Source organism: Equus caballus, chromosome 2, assembly GCF_041296265.1.
Source record: "Equus caballus isolate H_3958 breed thoroughbred chromosome 2, TB-T2T, whole genome shotgun sequence".
NCBI lineage: Eukaryota > Metazoa > Chordata > Mammalia > Perissodactyla > Equidae > Equus > Equus caballus.
The window spans coordinates 92,228,940-92,249,296 of record NC_091685.1 but is presented as its reverse complement, the minus strand read 5'-3'; the positions used below and the strand labels follow the sequence as shown (position 1 = coordinate 92,249,296).

General features: G+C 35.6%; 1 protein-coding gene across 16 annotated transcripts in view; it reads right to left on the bottom strand.

The window, feature by feature from the left end:
* SLC10A7 (solute carrier family 10 member 7) overlaps positions 1–20,357 on the bottom strand; it is a 240,067-nt gene that overhangs the window by 180,137 nt on the left and 39,573 nt on the right. Inside the window, exon 5 of one of the 16 annotated variants that reach the window (XM_023636467.2) lies at positions 10,587–11,969. The exons of 14 other annotated variants lie outside the window; for them this stretch is intronic. In XM_023636467.2, the coding sequence (XP_023492235.1) occupies positions 11,946–11,969 (24 nt within the window). In that variant the 3' untranslated portion in view covers positions 10,587–11,945. Of the gene's footprint in view, positions 1–10,586; positions 11,970–20,357 lie in introns of those variants that run through there. One more of the 16 variants, XM_023636471.2, reaches the window with a different exon arrangement.

Here is a 20,357-nt window from a genome sequence, read left to right as displayed (position 1 = left end):
TTCGAGAAAGAAGAACAAAGCTGGAGGTATCGCATTCCCTGATTTCAAACTATACTACAAAGTTATCTAATCAAAACAGTGTGGTACTGGCACAAAAACAGACGCATAGATCAGTGGAACAGAACCCAGAACCCAGAAATAAACCCACACATATAGGGTCAAATAATCTACGACATAGGAGGCAGGAATATAAATGGGAAAAAGATAGTCTCTTCAATAAATGGTGTTGGGAAAACTGGACAGCTATATGCCAAAGGATGAAACTGGACCACTATCTTACACCCATATACAAAAATAAATTCAAAATGGATTAAAGACTTGAATATAAGACCTGAAACCATAACACTCCCAGAAGAAACACAGGCAGCCAGCTCTTTGACATTGATTTTAGTGATATTTTTTTTGGACAAGTCTCCTCAGGCAAGGGCAATAAGCAAAAACAAACAAATGGGACTATATCAAACTAAAACGCTTTTGCACAGTGAAGGAAACCATCAACAAAACAAAAAGGCAACCTATTGAATGGGAGAAGATATTTGCAAATCATACATCTGAAAAGGGGTTAATACCCAAAATACATAAAAAAGTACACAACTTAATATCAAAATCCAAACAACTCGATTAAAAACTGGGCAGAGGACTTGAATAGACATTTTCCAAAGACATACAGATGACCAACAGGCACATGAAAAAATACTCAACATCACTAATCATCAGGGAAATGCAAATCAAAACCACAATGAGACACCACCTCACATCTGTCAGTACAGATGTTATTAAAAAGACAGAAAATAACACGTGTTGGTGAGGATGTGGATAAAAGGGATCCCTTGTGCACTGCTGATGGGAATATAAATTGGTGCAGCCACTATGGAAAACAGTATGGATGTTCCTCAAAAAATTAAAAATAGAACTACCATTGTTGTTGTTAGTGCTATTGTGTCAATTCTGACTCCTAGTGACCCTGTGTACGGCAGAGCAGAACCCTGCCTGGTCTTTTTGTGCTGTCCTCTCACCTTGTAGTACTATATCAGACAATGCTCTGCTGCTAATCACAGGGTTTTCATGGCCAGTTTTTTTGGAAGTGGGTGGCCAGGTCCTTCTTCCTAGTCTGTCTTAGTCTGGAAGCTTTGCTGAAATCTGTCCACCACAGGTGACCTCTGCTGGTATTTGAAATACCACTGGCATAGCTTTCAGCATCACAGCAACACACAGCTACCACAGTATAACAACTGACAGATGGGTGGCATGGTTTCCTGACCAGAAAACAAACCCAGGCCACAGCGGTAAGAGCACCCAATCCTAACCAGTAGACCACTAGGGCTGGCTAAAACTATCAAAATATCCAGCAATTCCACTTCTGGGTATTTACCTGAAGAAAACAAAAACATTAATTTGAAGAGATATATGAACCCCTATGTTCATTGCAGCATTATTTACAATAGCCAAGATATAAAAGCAACCTAAGTGTTCACTGATAGATGAATTGATAAAGATGTGAGAGATATATACATATATATATGTATATATATACATACACACACACACAATGGAATAATATTCAACAATAAAAAAGAAAGAAATCTTGCCATTTGTGACAACATAGAGGGACCTAGAGGGTATTATGCTAAGTGAAATAAGTCAGACGGAGAAAGACAAATACCATATGATTTCACTTATATGTGAAATCTAAAAAACAAAACAAACAGAACAAAACTGAAACAGACTCATAAATATAGGAAAAAAACTGGTAATTACAGACTGCAGAAGGATTAGGAGAGAGGCGAAATAGGTGAAGGGGATTAAGAGGTACAAACTTCCAGTTATAAAATTAATAAGTCATAGGAATATAACGTACAACATAGGGAATACAGTCAATAATATTGTAATAATTGTGTAAGGTGACAGATGGTAACTAGACTTATCATGGTGATCATTTTGTAATGTATATAAATATCAAACCACTATGATATACACCTGAAACTAACAGGCTATGGTATGTCAATCATACTTCAATTAAACAAAAATCCTGGTTCTTTGGGAAAAAATCAATAAAACTGATACACCTTAGAACGTGGATTGGCAAACTTTTTCTGTAAAGGGTCACTATTCCATTTCAACTCAACTGGTCTAACACCAAGTGAATATATATACTGCAATACAATTCTGACACTAACCACCTGGAGCCAGTCCACAAGTTAAAGGCTCAGTCCTCTACAACACTGCCCTCTCTTCATATGGCAGCTGCACTTCAGGAGTCCCCAGACCATCAGCACTTCTGACCAACTGGCTATAAATTTGGGGATTCCCACGACCCCCTCTGGTTCAATAATTCAATAGAACAACTCACTGAAAGTGTTATACTTACAATTACAGTCTTGTTAAAGGGGTACACATGGAGTGAGGTCTGGGGGTTTCCCTGCCCCATCCCCATGGAGTCAGTGTATCACTCTCTCAGAACATCAACGTGTTCACCAACCAGAAGTATCACTGAGCTTCAGTGTCCACAGTTTTAATTGGGGTTTCATCATGTAGGCATACCAGACTAAATCACTGACCATGTAATTGAGCGCAATCTCTAGTCCCCTCTCCTTCCCTAAAGGTCAAAAGTTCCAACCCGGTAATCAGGTAATCACTAGTGCTCAGCCTTTGTGGTGAGCAGCTGTCTTCCTGAAGCTATCGAGGGGCCCATCATGAGTCAACGAGTCATTAGCATAACAAAGACACTCCTATCACTCAGGAAATTGCAAGGGTTTTGAAGCTCTGTGCCAACATCCCAGGGACAGAGACTAGACATATTTTTTATTATACCATAGCAACATAATAAATGTTTTAGGCTTTGTAGCCATTTTGCTCACAAATTCTTAGCTCAGCTGTTGTAGCACAAAAGCAGCCATAGATAATGTATAAGCTAATGAGTGTGGTTGTGTTCCAGTAAAACTTTATCTATGGATACTAAAATTTGACTTTCTTTTATTTTTTTACCTGTCATAAAATTTCATTCTTCTTTTGATTTTTTTCTAACCATCAGAAAAATGTACAAGCCATTCTTAACTCATTTACTACACAAAACATGCAGCAAGCCTGAGTTAGCTTGCAAGCCACTGTCTGCCCACCTCTGCTCTAAGAGAAAAAGAGAAGACAGAAATGACCAATATCAGGAATCAAAGAGGCAACATTCTGAAATCCCTCAGATATTTAAAGGATGAATATTGTGAACATTATGACCCCAGATTTGACAACTTAGATGAAATGGACAAATTCCTTGAAAAACACAAACTACCAAAGCTCTCTCAAGAAGAAATAGACAACCTAAATAGCCACTATATACTAAAGTCATCGAATGTGCAGTGTAAAACTTTCCCACAAAGAAATCTCCAGGACCAGATGGCTTCAATGGTGAATTCTACCAAACATTTAAAGAAGAAATATTATTAACTATGTGAAAACTCACCCAGAAAATACAAGAGGAGGGAAAATTTACTAAATCACTTTATAAAATCAGCATTAGCCTGATAGCAAAACCAAATGAAAATGTCATAAGAAAACTACAGAACAATAACCCTCACATACGTAGACAGACACAAAACTCCTTACAAAATGTGAGCTAATTGAAGCCAATAATATACAAAAAGGATAATACATCACGACCAAGTGGGGTTTATTCTAGGAATGCGAAGTTGCTTTGAGATTTGAAAATTGATCAAGGCAATTCACCCTATCAACAGACTGAAAAAGAAAAAAAACATATGATCATTTCAATAAATGGGAAAATAGTATTTGACAAAATTCCACATGTATTCATGATAAAAACTCTCAGAAAACTAGAATTGATAAGACTTTCTTCCATCTGATAAAGAACACCTTTATCAAAAACTGACTATCACACTTAGTTGGAAAAGACTGAATGACTTCCCCCTAAAATCAGGATCAAGGTAAGGATGTCTACATTCCCTACTACTTCTAACCAATGTTGGCCTGAAAGTCCTAGACAAGCAATAATGCAAGAAAAAGACATAAAAGGCATACAGATTGGAAAAGAAGAAATAAACCTATTTATGAACAAATTATATGATCTTAAAAACTTCCCATCACTCCCTAAAAAGTCTACAAGAAATAATGAGTTCAGCAACATTGAAGAATATGAAGTCCATACATAAAAATCAATGTATTTCTATATACTAGCAAGGAATAATTTTAAATTGAAATTAATAAAAATGCCATTTACAATAGCACATGAAAAATATGAAATATTTGAGAGAAAATTTCAAAGTCCTAAATAGATAGACATATATGTATTGGAATCCTACATTAAGATGTCAAATCTTGGGGCCGGCCCTGTGCCCGAGTGGTTAAGTTCTCATGCTTTGCTTCGGTGGTGCAGGATTTCGCCGGTTCCAATCCTGGGTGCGGACATGGCACTGTTCATCAAGCCATGCTGAGGTGGCGTCCCACATAGCACAACCAGAAGGACCTAAAAGTAGAATATACAACAACATACTGGGGGGGTTTGGGGAGAAGAAGAGGAAGAAGAAAAAAAAGATGGGCAACAGATGTTAGCTCAGGTGCCAATCTAAAAAAACAAAGATGTCAGATCTTCCCAGAATGATCTATAGATTTAATGTAATCTCAATCAAAATCCCTGCAGGAATTTTCATAGAAAATGACAAGATGACTAAAATTTATTTGGAAAGCTTTTTCTTGAAAAAAAAAGAAAATAACAAAGTTAGAAAATTCACACTACTTTATTTCAACACTTCGTATAAAGTTACACTAATCACGACAGTGTGGTACTGGCTTAACGACAGATACCTAGATCAATGGAACAGGATAGAAAGTCCAGAAACAGATCTTTACAGATATGGTAAATTGAGTTTGGACAAGGGTGCTACAGTAATTCAGTGGGGAAAGGATAATCTTTTCAATAAGTGGTAACTGATATCTATATGTGAAAAAACAAAACAAAACAGAACTTTGACCCTTACCTCACACAAAACATAGATACATCTATATAAACATATATACACATATAAAAACCTTATATAAAATGTAAGTTGGAATAGATCATAGACCTAGATGTAAGAGCTAAATCTATAAAACTTCTAGAAGAGAACACAGAGAAAATCTCTGTGACTTTAGGTTAGAACAACATATTTCAGATAAATCATAACTCTAAAATTAAAAAATGATAAACTGGACTTCATCACAACTTAAAACCTCTTTCCTTCAAAGATTTGTTAAGAAAATAAAAAAGCAAGCCACAGATTGAGAGAATACAATTGCAAAAGACATATCTAATAAAGGACTTGTATCCAGAACACACTATAAAAATTCTTACAACTAAATAATAAGAAGACAATCCAATATAAAATTGCAGTAAAGATTTGAACAGACACTTCTGTGGATACTTAAAGACTCTATGGCCTTATCTGCCATTCAAAAAAGATACCCTTGTTTTACACTTATTTAAAGATGATAAAGATATCATGTTGTTTCAATTTAAAATCATCATAGAGACATCTGTGAAATACTAGAAAAAGTACTGATAATGAAGTCAGAGGACCTGGTTTCAAAACAACTTGGTCACATACACAGCCATGATAACCTTTAAAAGATCTCAGTTTCTTCACTATATTAAATGGGAATAACAACATTCACTTCCTAAAATTTTTGTGAGGGTTAAATGAGATGGCAAATAAAAAACCCCTGGGTATTCCACAACCATATAAAGTAAGGCCCAGTGAGCCTTCATTATACGACTGCTCATTCTTCAAGTCCCTGTAGGACTAAGGTCGTACATCGAAACGGGAGACATCACAGCAGGAGAAGGTTCGCTAACGAACTGATCGCTCCTAAAACGATCCCCGAGAAAACACTTTCCCTTCCCACACTCAGACCTCAACTACTTCACACGAACATCTGTCTCTGTACTTCAGGTTTGTATGGTCTACTCTCATGATTGTACAGTATTTTGAACACCTGATAATATTTCACAAATAAAACACAAATAGGTTGCTAAATATAACTGCAAGTCCTACAGCGATGCAGGATTTCATTAAGTCAATGAAATCAGAACAACATCAATAACAAGCAATTAACAAATAAATGACAGGATAGGTGCTTAAAAGAAGAGTAATCAGAATATTTTTTTAAATGAGAGCACCTGTGAAAACTGAAGAAGCCTCAATTCTCTTTGCAAATTTGTACCTTTATGACTGTGTTGCAAAAATAAACAAGAGGGGAAGATGTGATATTGTGTCATCACACAATTTTCTTGGGAAAATTACATTGATCCCCCATCCTCTAAAACAACACGATTCTTTCTTCACCCACTCCAAGAATTAGTGAATAGTACAATATAACCTGAATTTTGTTAAATAAATAAGCTTATTTACAGTTTCATTTTCTCAAAATAAAAGCTAATTAGACATATTTTTCAGTAGTTATCACTAAATGCTAATTCACTTTTTAAAGTTAATTGACTGTATAATTTGCCATTGGATAATGTGAAATCTTCTCTTTTTTTATTCTAGTTACTCAAATTTTTATAGAGGGCAGAATAGAGCAATTCCTTTTATTTCCTGTAAAAGCATAGCTGAGATTTAAAAAAAAAGATTCAATGTGTTACATTCAACAGAAGGTGATCTTAACTGTCTACAAGTAATAGAGTAATACAGGAAGAAATATTAGAGAATGTCTTCCCAATTTCCTAATTTTACATATAAGGGTTGGACAGAAGCCCAGTGTGGGAAGTGACTTGCTCAAGACCACACAGTTTCTGGCAGTGGCCAAGTCAGGATCACAAGGAAGAGCTCCCAAACACTCTCCTTCTCTAGATCGTTAATCTCTACTTGACTGTAACATACTATGTAGATAAGATATATGCGAATATCAGAAATACAAGGAAGGGAAATTGTATAGACACACTAAAACGTAAAACACTAGTCAGCAAGCAGTGAAGCACTAAATCGACTTCAAATTTTTATTAAGGCTATCCCTCCGTTAGTGATTGAAGGTATATTAGCTTAGTGGGCCATGCAATAGCTGTAGCACCACAACTAATGGACTGCCAAGAGATGATTTAATAAAGAGGCCCAGCTGAACAACGGTGTATAAGTAACTCTGACAACCTGAGGCTTTCTTCCGGTCAAACGTTTTCTATCTGTAAGTGACTTTCTCTAAAAAAATTACGTGAGAAGATACTCTCAGAAGGTTTCACTGTAATAACAGCAGCCGAAACATTCTTATATAAGTTCAGATTCTCCAAGATCTTAAGATGTGATTAAAAAAAAAAGCTTGAAGGTCTTGTCCCCAGATCCTTCTACAGGCACCATTTATAACATGGTAAGAGATCTAGTTAAACACATTCAGCAACTACAATGTGTATTTCTTTGGTTGAAGTAAAATAAAGAAATAGGGCAACTTTTTAAATGCTGCCCTCAAGATTTTACTCTAAAATATGAGCACTAGAAATTGGGGCAAAGGAGGTTGAAATAAAAATATTTATTAAACACACATTTCTATAACATATCACGTGGACTCCTCATCTTTACAACATGGACTGACTTGTATTGAGAAGAGAAAACAAAAGTAGTATGGGGAGAAAACTATTAAACGAGCAAAGATTTTTAAAAGTAATAATGCATATGGTTGATGAGAGTTCAGGGAAAAGGTGCCTTTACATCCTTCATAACCTTGCTGGAAGTGTAGCAATAAGCAGCAAAACCTTAAAAACATCCATGCAGACCCCTTGACACAACAATTCCACTTTTAAAAATTTATCTAAGAAAATAATACAGATTCAAGAAAAGACTTATCTAAAAAGATCTTCATCACAATGTTATTTTTTAGGAGCAAAAATTATCCAGGGCTGAAATAAATCATTGCACATTCATACATGAGAATAGCAAGTAGTCTTTAAAAAGAATGTTTTAGAACACTGTGGAGACATGTTCACCAATACTATTAAGTGGACAAACAGGATTACAAAACAGTATGCATTATATGATCTCATTTTATATTTAAACATGTACAAATAAAAAGGTCTGGAAGATACACATATAAATATCAATATGGTTATCTGACCAGCGGGATTATGGTATTTCTTTGTTTTGCTCACCTATGTTTTCTAGATTATCCACTAGGAATACATACAGCTTTTGTAATAAGAAAAAAAAACATTAAAACATTTTTAAACAATTTTTTTAAATTCAAAATTTTTAAATTCGAGAAAATAAAATTTTACACCATCATTCTGGAATATTGTAAGTGACTGGGAGAGGCCACAATACAATGTGCTTTAAGATAGGTAAGCCTTTCCCTTGACGTGCCATTGGTTAAAAATTATGTTTACGTCATAATGTGGACATAACCCAAAAGAAAAAAAGTCAAGTATAGCAGTAATTTTATGTTATTAGAAAAAGAACCCATGACAGCCATTATCAATTTTGGGGAAATTAAATTGCAAATAAATGAAGACATTTATGTGGAACAGTTTTAGGTTGCAAGCAAAATGAACGAGAGTTTAAAGCCACAGTTAGTTTCTTAGGTAAAAACAGAGTTTTTATTTCCTTTAAAACAGAGTTTATTATTTACTCATTTAAAAAACATATTTCCTTAACTACCACTTGCAATGGCACAAAGCTGAAGAACTTTGTTCCAGATGTAAAGTCATATTAATGATTCTTTTTTAAGGATGCTGGATTTCTTGCAAAAAAAAGACAGAGCTTCCTATCTGAATTTTCACATGAAATATTTCTACTAAGAGAACATTTTAAAAGACTTTGAAATTTGTTTTTTAAAAAATTATCTATTTATAGAGTCCAATAAAATATTAAGTAGCCATTGTGTGTAACTCTCACACACACACACACACACTCTAGCAGCGGTTTGTGCATCACATCCATGGTATGACATTCAAAACAGGTTAATGAAGTAAATATTTTGCTCTTCTAGACACAGTTGAATATAAAGAAATGTCTTAAAAATAGGGATAATACCTTGGCATTTAAAACTGTGTTTGGATCACCTTAAAATAAATTGATTTAAAACATATTCCTAGGAAATTTTAAGAATAAAATAAGGCTTACAGGCACAGTGTTATTCCAGTAGCCTTTTGAAAAACTGTTTTCAGATTCAACATCAAATAATCCCAATCACTGAGAGATGACTGCTTAACACTTTTTAAAAACCTTAATCTCAAGTTTTAGTATTCTTTAGAAATTAGGAAAAAATAAGGCATTTGTTTTTCTTTCATCGCTACTCTTTATTTTCATTAATACAGTGAAGTTGTCATATAAAAAGCACTGCTTAAATATGAATCATCTATGCACAAAGTGCCTATTGTATCTAATTATTCATAAGACACCCCGTTGGCCAGGATGCTGTAAGGAAGACTGAAGCATCAGATAGATGACAGTTGGATTGAAAGGCCTCTGTTGCCACTTCCTTCCCAATCATTCTCTGCAATTCTTAAAGATCTCAGTTTTACTGAAGTCTTCACCAGATACCAAGTGAGTTAACATGTACTGAAAGACTCTTTAAGAATATAAATGAGGAGGTTACTCAAATCAGCCTTCCTTCTCTAACCACAATTAGCTTAAATTCAAGATCCAAATTGTGAACATAGTTTGAGGATTTTTCTAACGTGTCCTTTAACCTGCTTCCTCCTTTTCTCTTCTGTGTTTCCTTCATCTTTCTAATCTTAAAGTTGAAAGGGGTTTACATTTTTTTAGAAAAATATGGATGCTTTTTAAAAGTGTATTCCCTTAACTCCTCCTTACATCTACTTTCTAATCCCCAACTCACTTAATTAAATTCAGCGTGAATTTAAATTGCAATTAACCTCTTTTGAGGGATTACATGTTCTAATCACAATTATGCAGTGGATATTTGAAACACATATTTTGTTATATTATCTGAAATGCAAATTGCAGTCCAAAAATGATGTTTAACAAAAATGTAGAGTACTGAAGACTTTATTATGGAACCTGAGGGACTAGAAATAAGATTAAAAAGAGTAAAAGCACTGATACAAATACAAAAACAAATTGCTTCACCTCCAAAACCCCTGGAAATGGCCCCACTTGGCTGCCAGTTAACTGAGCTTCAGCACAGTTTCAAAACAGCCTTCCAAGAGTTTTCATTAACCAAACTGAATTTCATTTTTTCCCCTAGATCAGTAGCTCACAGAGTCTTAAATGAGAGATGATGCATAAAATTCTATAATAGCAGGAGACAAAACCTGTTTTTCTGACCCAGGAATTTATAATAAAATGACTTCTTTTACTTTACTTTTCCTTCAAAATAGCATTTCATAAGCAGAAGAAAAAAAGCTGACATGTGTTAAGTATCTTCTACAAGCCAGATAACAAGTGCGATTTCACTTAATCCTCAAAATAACCCTATGAGGTAAGTATAATTCTATTTTGTAGATGTGAAAAATAAGCCTCAGAGAAGTTAAGCAGTTCAGAGAAATAAGCGAAATAAATCAGTGGTGAAATTGGGACTCTTAAACCCAAGCTCTTGTTGTAAAAGGACAGTATCCTAAATGTGAGACGTTAGGAGGAAAGGTTAGGACAGCGTACCTATTTTCAATTTGCTATCATAGCTATAATCCTCTCAAACAGGCTGCTGGGATTTCGATGGCCTCACAAGACACCTTCATCTCTGGTGGTAAGCTTGGATAGAATGCTTCAAGAAGTTTCCCTCTTGGGGCTCGCAGGGCTCTTTCTGCAAATCCAAGTTCTTGCTGAGAGCCAGGCTTACTCTACCATCTTCTCAATCAATGTCTGGCAGTCAGGATGGGCTTTAGCATGAAGTAAAGATCTGCTTTATTAATCTAGACCCAGCTTCCTTTTGGTAACTTTCCTTTTTTATCTCAGGGTCTGTTTGTACTTCTCAGATTGTTAGCTCCAAGGTAAAAGTAGGACTAGGTAGGCTAGTTCTCACTTTTTCCTTTGAGATAATACCAAGTTATTAAACTGCCAACCCAGTCAATCCTGAAAAGCAGGGTTTAAAAAGACTCGTTAGCATAGCTTTTCTCTCATTTATCCATGATCCATCCTCCTAGATCTATGTGATATGATTACACTTAATGTAACACAACCTCCTGCACAAGAATAGATATGGACACATTCCAAAGGCTGGAGGGAGGCAGCTTGGACAAGAGGACTGTATTTCAGTACATAGTTTAACACCTAAAATAGCCATAAGATATGCAGGCACTAGAGGGCGCTAGATTTAGCTTACCTGGGTCTGAATACAGCTGTGCAGCTAAAGGACCTCAAACAACTTTAACCATTTCAAGCCTTTGTTTCCTCATCTCAAAAATAGGTGTAATGTTAGTATCTACTTGTAAGCATTTTGTGAGAATTAAATGAGATAATTCATGTAAAGCATTAGCATAGTAAGCAATAAATATTAGCTATTATTAACTATATCATCATCACATTAGTCATTAGAGACTAAGACCAAGATTATCCACACCTTCGTATTCCCAATTACTATGTACAGGTACCAAAGCCAGACTATGAAGAACGTTAATAGGAGAAGAATTGGTTCATTTGAAATATGGTGATAAAGAAAGCTCTACAGATACCCTGGACTGCCAGAAAGACAAACAAGTGGGTCCAAGGGCAAATAAAGACTAAACGATTGCTGGAGGCAAAAATGATAAAACTGAGGCTGTCCTACATTGGGCACATCATGAGAAGGCAGGCTCTTTGGAAAAGACAATAATGCTGGGAAAAGTAGAAGGCATCAGGAAAAGAGGAAGACCAAGTATGAGATGAATTGACTCCATAAAGGAAGCCGTAGGCATGAGTCTACAGGAGCTGAGGAGTGCTGCTGAGGACAGGATGTAGTGGACATCACTCATTCAGAGGGTCTCCAGGAGTCGGAGCTGACTTGATGGAACATAATGACAAGGTGGTGAGAACCATTAATCAATGAGCAGCCAAATTAGGAACCTAGAAATAGAGATAAAATTTCTGGTAAATGTGGAAAAATAGAAAAAAAAAATAAACATTTTAAGGTGGGAAGAGGACAGGAGGATAGCTATTGGGGTGTGAGGCCAGCCTTTTAAAAAATGCAGTGTTCATTTTTTAAAATATAATCCACTGTGATTTTAGAATCATAACCTGTTATGTAGAATTCTTTGCTAATATTTAAGAGATTTGTGAGACCTAGGAAAATATGCAACATTTTTTTTTCCTGAGGCAGATTTGTCCCGAGCTAATATCCGTTGCCAATCTTCCTCTTTATCTATATGAGCCACTGCCATGGTATGGTAACTAACAGACGAGTGGTATAGGTCTGCACCCAGGAACCAAACTCAAGCTGCCAAAGTGGAGCGGGCCGAACTTAACCACTGGGCCACCAGGGCTGGCCCTCAACATTTTTTTTTAACATCTTTGGGAGAAAAATCTGAAAGAAGTCCTTAAGGAAAAACAAACCTTTACGGAGGAATGGGTCCTAACATTTCTAATTAGGATAAGGGTTTAGAATAAAAGAATCATTTGGGGGTAATACTAAAGTTTCCTGAAAAGCAAAGGATGAATGGGGAACACAAACAGAGGGAGAACATAGTCACTGGAAAGGCTAACAGCTTCTAGAGGAGTGGAAACCAACCCCTCTGGCAAAATCTTTGCATCTTTCCTATAAAGTGCATCTCTTAACTCGGTCATCATTTCTCCAACTCTGGTCTTTCCTGTGCCTCTAATAAAATAACAAAGTAGGGAGGGTATAAAGAGGTGCAAATGGTTGGTGGAGGTAGTATGGTGGTCAAAAGAGGCGGAAGTTACCATTGGTGTCAGAGAGGTTGGAAAGTTAACTCAGTCAGCAGGTTTACAAAGCTGCCACAGGGCACATGGATAAAGCTCCTTGAAAGTAGGGCTAAGGAAAGGTAAGAGAAAACAAAGAACACTGCGATCCATGAATTTAAGTCTGAGTATTATCAACAAAATCAACCCAATTATTCAGTCAACAAGCAGGTGATGAATTCCTACTGTGTATAAGAAAGTGGGATTTTTTTTTAATATAAGATGTGACCCCTGTGCTCAAGAACATTTCACCCTTTAAGGGAGTATAGGATGTGTCAAATCCAAAGCTACTTTAAAGAAAAACAGTCATTGGACAAATGTTTATTTACACCAAATAGACAACATAGATTTTCTTCCAAGTAGACTTCCTTTAAAACAGAGTTTCTTATTTGCACTGTGATGGGCTTTTTTCTATGTACAATGGCTACGTTTGGGACAGATGTACAACTACGTTCTGATAACAGGCAGTGTACACAGCCTGCCCTGTCGGTTGGTAGAAGAACAAGGATGTAAAAAAGGTATAACCCTTTGACTATTTCTCTACCCATCTCATGGTCTTAGTGCTTCCTCTAATGTTGTTTCTTCAAAGTCTTAACAATTTAACTATTGTTCAAATTTAACGCATTATTTAAAATGCCATTTTTAAGGAATGTGCTTGACTAGAGCTTCTCTTGAAATACTCCTAGGTGTATGTCACATTCTGCGATGTAGCTCAATACATTACATATAGCTATAGATACACATACATATGTACATTCATGCACCCACATATATAGTCATGCATATACATTTATATACACGTATATCCACATATCCCCCCCACCATATATGTAAGTAACTAAATGAGTAATATGAAGACAGGTTATAAAAGAATTTTGCTATAACTACAAAAAAGGATTGAGTAGACAGACCTGGCTCCTTCTCCCTTTATTCTGTAAATGTAAAGTTAAATGCACAATTACCTTTTCAGGAAGGAGTCTCTTTTCTAATATAGCACAAGGTATCTAACTCAAACTTTAACAAAGTCTTCATTGGAATATTACAATGATTAGTGGTTCATTTTAAAATCATGTGGATTTTTTTTCACCAGATATATGACAACCAACCTACTACTCGATGGTGCCTATAACCAGACCCAACTTTCTGCATTTGCTGACCTTGAGAATCTCCCTGAAGTTCCTCCTTTTAAATCTGCAGAGCATAACTAGCGCAGGCTGGTCTGTTGGCATGGAATATGCGTTGATACTAATAACAATGACCACCATTTCTCATTTTCTCAATATATGCCAGGTACTGCACACACATCGTTTTTACATACAGCATCTCATGCAATAGGTGCAGTGCAACCAAGTAAAAAACACAAGAGATATATTTAAAATAGTTCCGAGCCATATATTGCCATTTTAAATTAGTTTAAATAGATACGTGTATTAGAAACAGTTACACAAAAAGGGATATTTGGAAACATTCCCAAATTTAAGCATACACTAAATTTCTAGAAGCTGTCTAGAACACTGGTCAACTAGATTTTCTTTTCCATTAACTTTCCTTTTTAGCATTTGAAGTATAGCTTATTGTAAAACTAATTGTTTAAGAACATATCCTAGCATTAACCCTTTAAGTTAAATAAGGTCTACTCGAATATTTTTCTGTCTCAAATTCTAGTTGAAGCTACAGTCATTCCCATTTGGTGAGGCCTGGTTAAAAAACCTAGGAAAAAGATAGAAAATCTTCAATCCATTGAACATATAAGCCATACATATTAAACTAATGGTCTAATAACTTAAAATTATAACTATTACAACAATTAAGGGTCATTGCTATGGCAAGTATTTATGAATACTCACTCTATGTCAGACTAAATGATTTATATTCATTATCCTCTCATTTAAAATTCATATTATACCCATTTTACAGCTGAGGTGGATGAGAGGTAAAGTAATTTATCTAAAATTGGATAGCTAGTAATTAGTAGAGCCAGGATTTCCACAGCTCGGTAGACGCCAGAGCCCACACTCCTTTCACTATGTTACGGTATCAATGTTAAAAACCTCAACTGAAAAAATTCTACTGCAATTTGAACCACCATTCATACCAAACTCATAAACCCAAGAAAACATCCCTCTGCCTCATCCAACCATTTCCTCATCTCCACCCCCACTCATTCCAAAAAGACAGCTTCATGCAGTTTTCTAAAGCTGCATCAAAAATAAAAGAAACAAAAATGATATCAACACAAAATATAAATCCTTCAGCATCTTAAAAAAAAACTTTTCTATAAAATATAGTGGAATAACTAAGGGATGAATATTAAAAGGTAATGAAGGTGCAAAAAAATGCACTACTGTCAGCACTCCACCTAGGTTACCAACGTGTTAGCGCCTCTTGGTTGAAGACTAATCAACCTAAATGCCTGTTTTGGAAAACATTTTCATGTACTGTATTCCAGTGTTAGGAAGGAGAGCAAGCCCAGAAATTAATTAAGAAATGAGTGGTTTTACAGAGTGCTATGAGAAAAAGAACTTTCTAATAAACTTTCTCTCTATACTTGGAGTGAAATCTTCCTACAGATTTCCTTCCCTCATTTACATGTCTGTGCAGGCCTATTCTTTTTTTTTTTTCCTTCCAAGCCCCTTTGCCCTTTCAATCATGAAGCATATTACTCTACTGTCAGTGCAAAGCAGTTCCTAACAACAGGGAACCCAGCTGGGATAGGAAGAGGGCAGCAGGCTCATGCATTAACATAATAATCCAACTGTGTTCCCATAGGCCCTTAGGGCAGACAGCATATTAGGTAGGCCTCCTGTGCAGACCCTGGTGGAAGCTGCCTGATCACCTGCCTATCAACCTGTGGCAGCTACAGCCGGCTCAATAGCACCAGCTCCTGCCAAGCAGTGGTGCCCAATTACCTTACTACAAAAGACAGAAATCCATTTTTCTATGTCTGTTTAATGTACTCAATGCATTTCCTTATTTACAATTTGAATCTACAGTTCTGCATCATTTCCAGGGGATTGACTTATTGCCTTTTAACTTTTGAAAGTAGTTGTCTAAAGGCCGTATCGCTGCAAGTAGGCAGGAATGAGACTGAAAACCAAATTTCAAATACAAAAGCCCAGGTTGGCAAAGCTAACTCCTTGGTCACTGGTTGTATGAAGATTCTTTCATTGATACAGAGGATCAGAAGTGTGAGGAAGACCTGAATGGCAGCCATCACTATTTCCTCAAGGGGACAAAGGTGGGGGGCAATCCTACACCAACGTCTTCTTGAAATGTAGTTTTTTAATTCTAATCCAAGCATATTCTAAGCTTCCCATAAAGCATAAGCTTTTGTGCATAGTGCACACTGATACCCTCACGTGGAAAGGGCGTGGATCACTACAACTGGCTGAAGGAGTAGAGAATCACAAAAGATAAGACAAAATTATTTTTTAAAATCTCAAATTATTATGGAAGACTCTTTTAAAAAAAGACTGGTCCATTTGTATGTTTTTTTATTGTTTGTATGTATGAACTGCATGTTTTATTTTAATGCTGCTCAGTTCCTGGAGTCTTTGATTTGTTCCATGTGTGGTTTTCTTTCCAAGCCACAATACCTATCAAATAAGGAAAAGCAAAAGGGGTACATTCCACTGAAAACATATTATTTATACATCACACAAGATCATCTTTAAAACCCCAGAAACATATGTTTGAAATGATAATTCACTTCAGTGAATTAAACACAGTAGTGTCATTCCTTAATGAAATTTCCCCCTTATAAAGATTGCAAAGAAGGTACACAATATGACATTTAATTTAATATGGGAAAAAGTACTTTTAGAAGTATTCTAAATAATGCTACTTAAAAGAGTATGAGGCTACCAATATGGCCAGGGAAACTTTCTACTGATCAAGTATTTCTTAAAAAAAGGAGTTCCTAGAAACATTATATTCTGGGGTTTTTTATGGCTATTTTAATAAAAAATGAATCCTCAAGTCAAACAAAAGTGCATTTATCTAACATTTCTATGAATTTTAAATGTTAGGGAACTAATACTATTATTTAAGCCAACCAACCTGACATGTTTTATATACATGCTAATACTTAAGTATCAAGCACCATATCCGCACATGGCACTGATTTTCACTGTCAAGGTTAGATCTGGTACCTTAGCATTAATAGTTTGTGCATTACATTAACAGATGATGGTGACCCTTCAGGAACTTGTCAGTCCTTTGGATGACTTCCATACATACCAGACAGGGTTTTATATAAGGTAATACCCTCATTATGAACAAATTTGTTTGTTCTTTACTAAACATTCTGGGGAAAATCCAAGTAAAAGAGAAAAAAAAGCCTAAAAGATTTTTTTCTTTTTCTATGAGTAAATTCTGAGCTATTTAATGGTTTCTAAACAATAGACTATAATATATGTTGATGAAAGTATAAATACAAAGTACTAAACTCAATAATAAATATTAATGCTTATATATGTGTTAAGTTGCAAAATTATATACATCCCCTTCTTGATCTTTTGGGGATTCCAGAGGCTCTTTATTCTTCATAAATTCTTACATTTTGACAAAATGTAATGCATCTTCCAAGTCATTAAATACAGAAACTTGAGTTTTGATTAAAAAACAATAAACAACAGCCATGTTGTGACAGGATAAATGGTAGCCTAAACTTTACCATTTTAATTCCTTCCAAGGGTATGCTTCTACTCTAGGGTAAACAAAAGAAACGCATTTATATAAAAGAAATCTAGCTATTACATTAGTAAGAACTTGATTTTAACATGAATAGCAACTTACGCAGCTAGACTAATTTGGTCTCTAAAGGATGGTAGAGAAGGAAATAGGAGACAGAATTATAGTATCGTTTCTAGCATAAGCAATTCAATTTTGAATGAAGTTAAAATTAAAAAAACAAAAACTAAGCATAAATGAAGGAAAATGTTATTTCAAATTTAAGTGAGAGTAAATAGAAATAGACGATGTGAAAGAAATCATATGTATGTTTAAGTATGATATACCAGTTTTTAAATCTGCCCCTCCTCTCCCCACAGCAGTTCCTTAAGCTGTATATTCCTACGTTTGAAATACATCACACCTTCATTTTCATTCTGCTAGAGGATGCCCTTCCCTCCAGAGAATTACCTAGAAAGGACCCTCTTCTCCCCATAGAAAACTATTTGATTCTTAAGGACTTTATCCACCTAGTTCAATTTGGTAGTATAGATATGGCTTCGGAGATGGTTTGCAGCTCGTATATTTTGACATTTCTGCCAAGAATAAGATTAAGTATGAAATATCGAAATTACACGTTAAAATAGATGCCATTTTACTTTGTTTCCTCCTGAATAGCCCTTCAGCTGTTGAGGCACATACATTTTTCCCCAGGCAAAATCCCCAGGCTAAAATAACTAAGCCTCATATCTTCAGGAAACCCAGCTTCCCAAACATTATTCTTAGAATATCAGCTGTAGTTTCATTTCATATTTAATCATGTAAATCTTATTTGGAAAAGGAAAAATACTCCACTTAAAACATTTCTTTTCTGTCAACTGCTTACATGGATACAACCAATGACAATACTTAATTTTCTATTACTTCTTTTTTTAAATGTTGCTCTTTATTTTAGCATTAGAGTTAGAAGTCACAAGGATTCAAGAACTGATCATTTTTGTATTCAAAGAATAACTTTCCTTCCAGGACTGCCCTCTTGAGCAGCATGCTACCACACATTTGCCACTGGGGAGAGGACCCTCCCATCTGCTAAAATCTAATCCCATCACTTCGAAACCTCGGACTCTCATGCAACTTAGAGTCAAAGACCACCATTTTACAGCAACAGATGTTCCAAAGGCCATTACTCCACACCTCAGATAAGGATAACTAGAACTTTAAGTTAAAACGAAAGAAATGAAGCAAACAAGTAAAAGGTAAATAAATAAGTAGCTCTTAAGATCTTTCAAACCATCATAGATTAAAAAGAGAAGTTTAAGACTGTACACTTAACCTGAAAGCTTTTAAAATGAAGAGAAATTAAAATGCATATTGAATCATCAAATTCTAACAAAGCCAACTTGATTTATATTGCAAGCATTTTTATTTAGCACATAATTCTATCACAAAAAGTTTATAGATTACTACTTAATACCCACTCAAGTACTAAATCATTACGCACTAAGTTATTAAAAGAATTTTTAAAAGAGATCTTAATTGCTTGCTCTTACAACTTAGCTCTTATTTCAAACCAGAACCCACCCTGGAAAGCTACAAACAGAATGCTGAAACATAATTAAGAACTAAAAGATGAAGAAAAAGAGAAACAAAACATGACAGAGTAGAGGAGGAGGTGATATAAAAAAAGAAATCTATAAATAAGGAAGGTAGAGCAAATAAATAAAAAGCAGGAACTAGAAGACTAACACTCTTCACCTCCTTAAATTTAATAATATCTATTATTTTTAAAGCATAATTAAATGCCTTTCTGTACACAGTGTTGTGGGAAAGATGCCCCACAAAGAGATGATACACACAATAATGGTTCATAAAGTAAAAGGGAGGGGAGGGGAAGGGATGAGGGAGAAGGGAAACGGAGAGAGAGAGAAAGAGAGAGAGAGAGAGCACCAATATCCAATGAAGCAACCAAAGACGAACACACAAACAGGTTAGTGGCCAGCAACATTGGTAACTTCTGGAAGATAAAAAGAGGAGTCATCTTTTGGTATTCTCCTTAGCAAATCCCTATTTTAAATGTGTGTGTGTGTACCCGAGTGTGTGTGTCTAAGAGTGAGGGGGAAAGGGAAGGCACAGGAGGAGTTCTCTGAAAGGAGGAAACGAGAACACGCCCCTGAATCGCAATAGAAGGGAATGCTACTTCCACCACTGAACCTTACTCTTGGAACTGACTCTCATTCCCTCAGCCCAAATCTTGTTATATAACCAACTCCAAGGAATTGACAATAATACTGTGGTCCTAGGAGGTGTTTTGTTACACTGAATAGTACTTGCTTAAAGTAAGTCATTAACTGGGGCTTAGAAATATTTATGGTACAGTGGTCATAACTGACTCAACTTGCATTCAAAACAGGAAAACAAAACCACACTCTTTGGTGATAGCAAATGGCATTGTCCGCAATGAGATAGCCAGTAACAGAAACACAGGTGTAGAGGGAAAACTCAGATCACCCTGTCATTGAGGTAACAGCAAATTCTGCTCTGAAAAAAAACCAGTTGCCTCTCCAGTTCTTTATGCCAGAAGCCAATTTTCATCTTGCTTTAATACTAAAATCCAGAAACAAAGAGAAACATCGATTAACCCTTATAAACTGCTTCTAGGAGCTTCATTTTCCTCAAGGAGTTAAAAGAAGCCTTGACCACTACACAAAGAATATGACATCTCCGTACCATATTGCTAACACATATCTCCAAGTAGGTTTTAAAACATTTTCACAGCTTTTATGCCAAGTTTACATTACTAGATGTTAAAGAACGTGTTGTAGCACTGAGAAGTGCTAAAGCTGGCTAATCACACTCTTGATAACA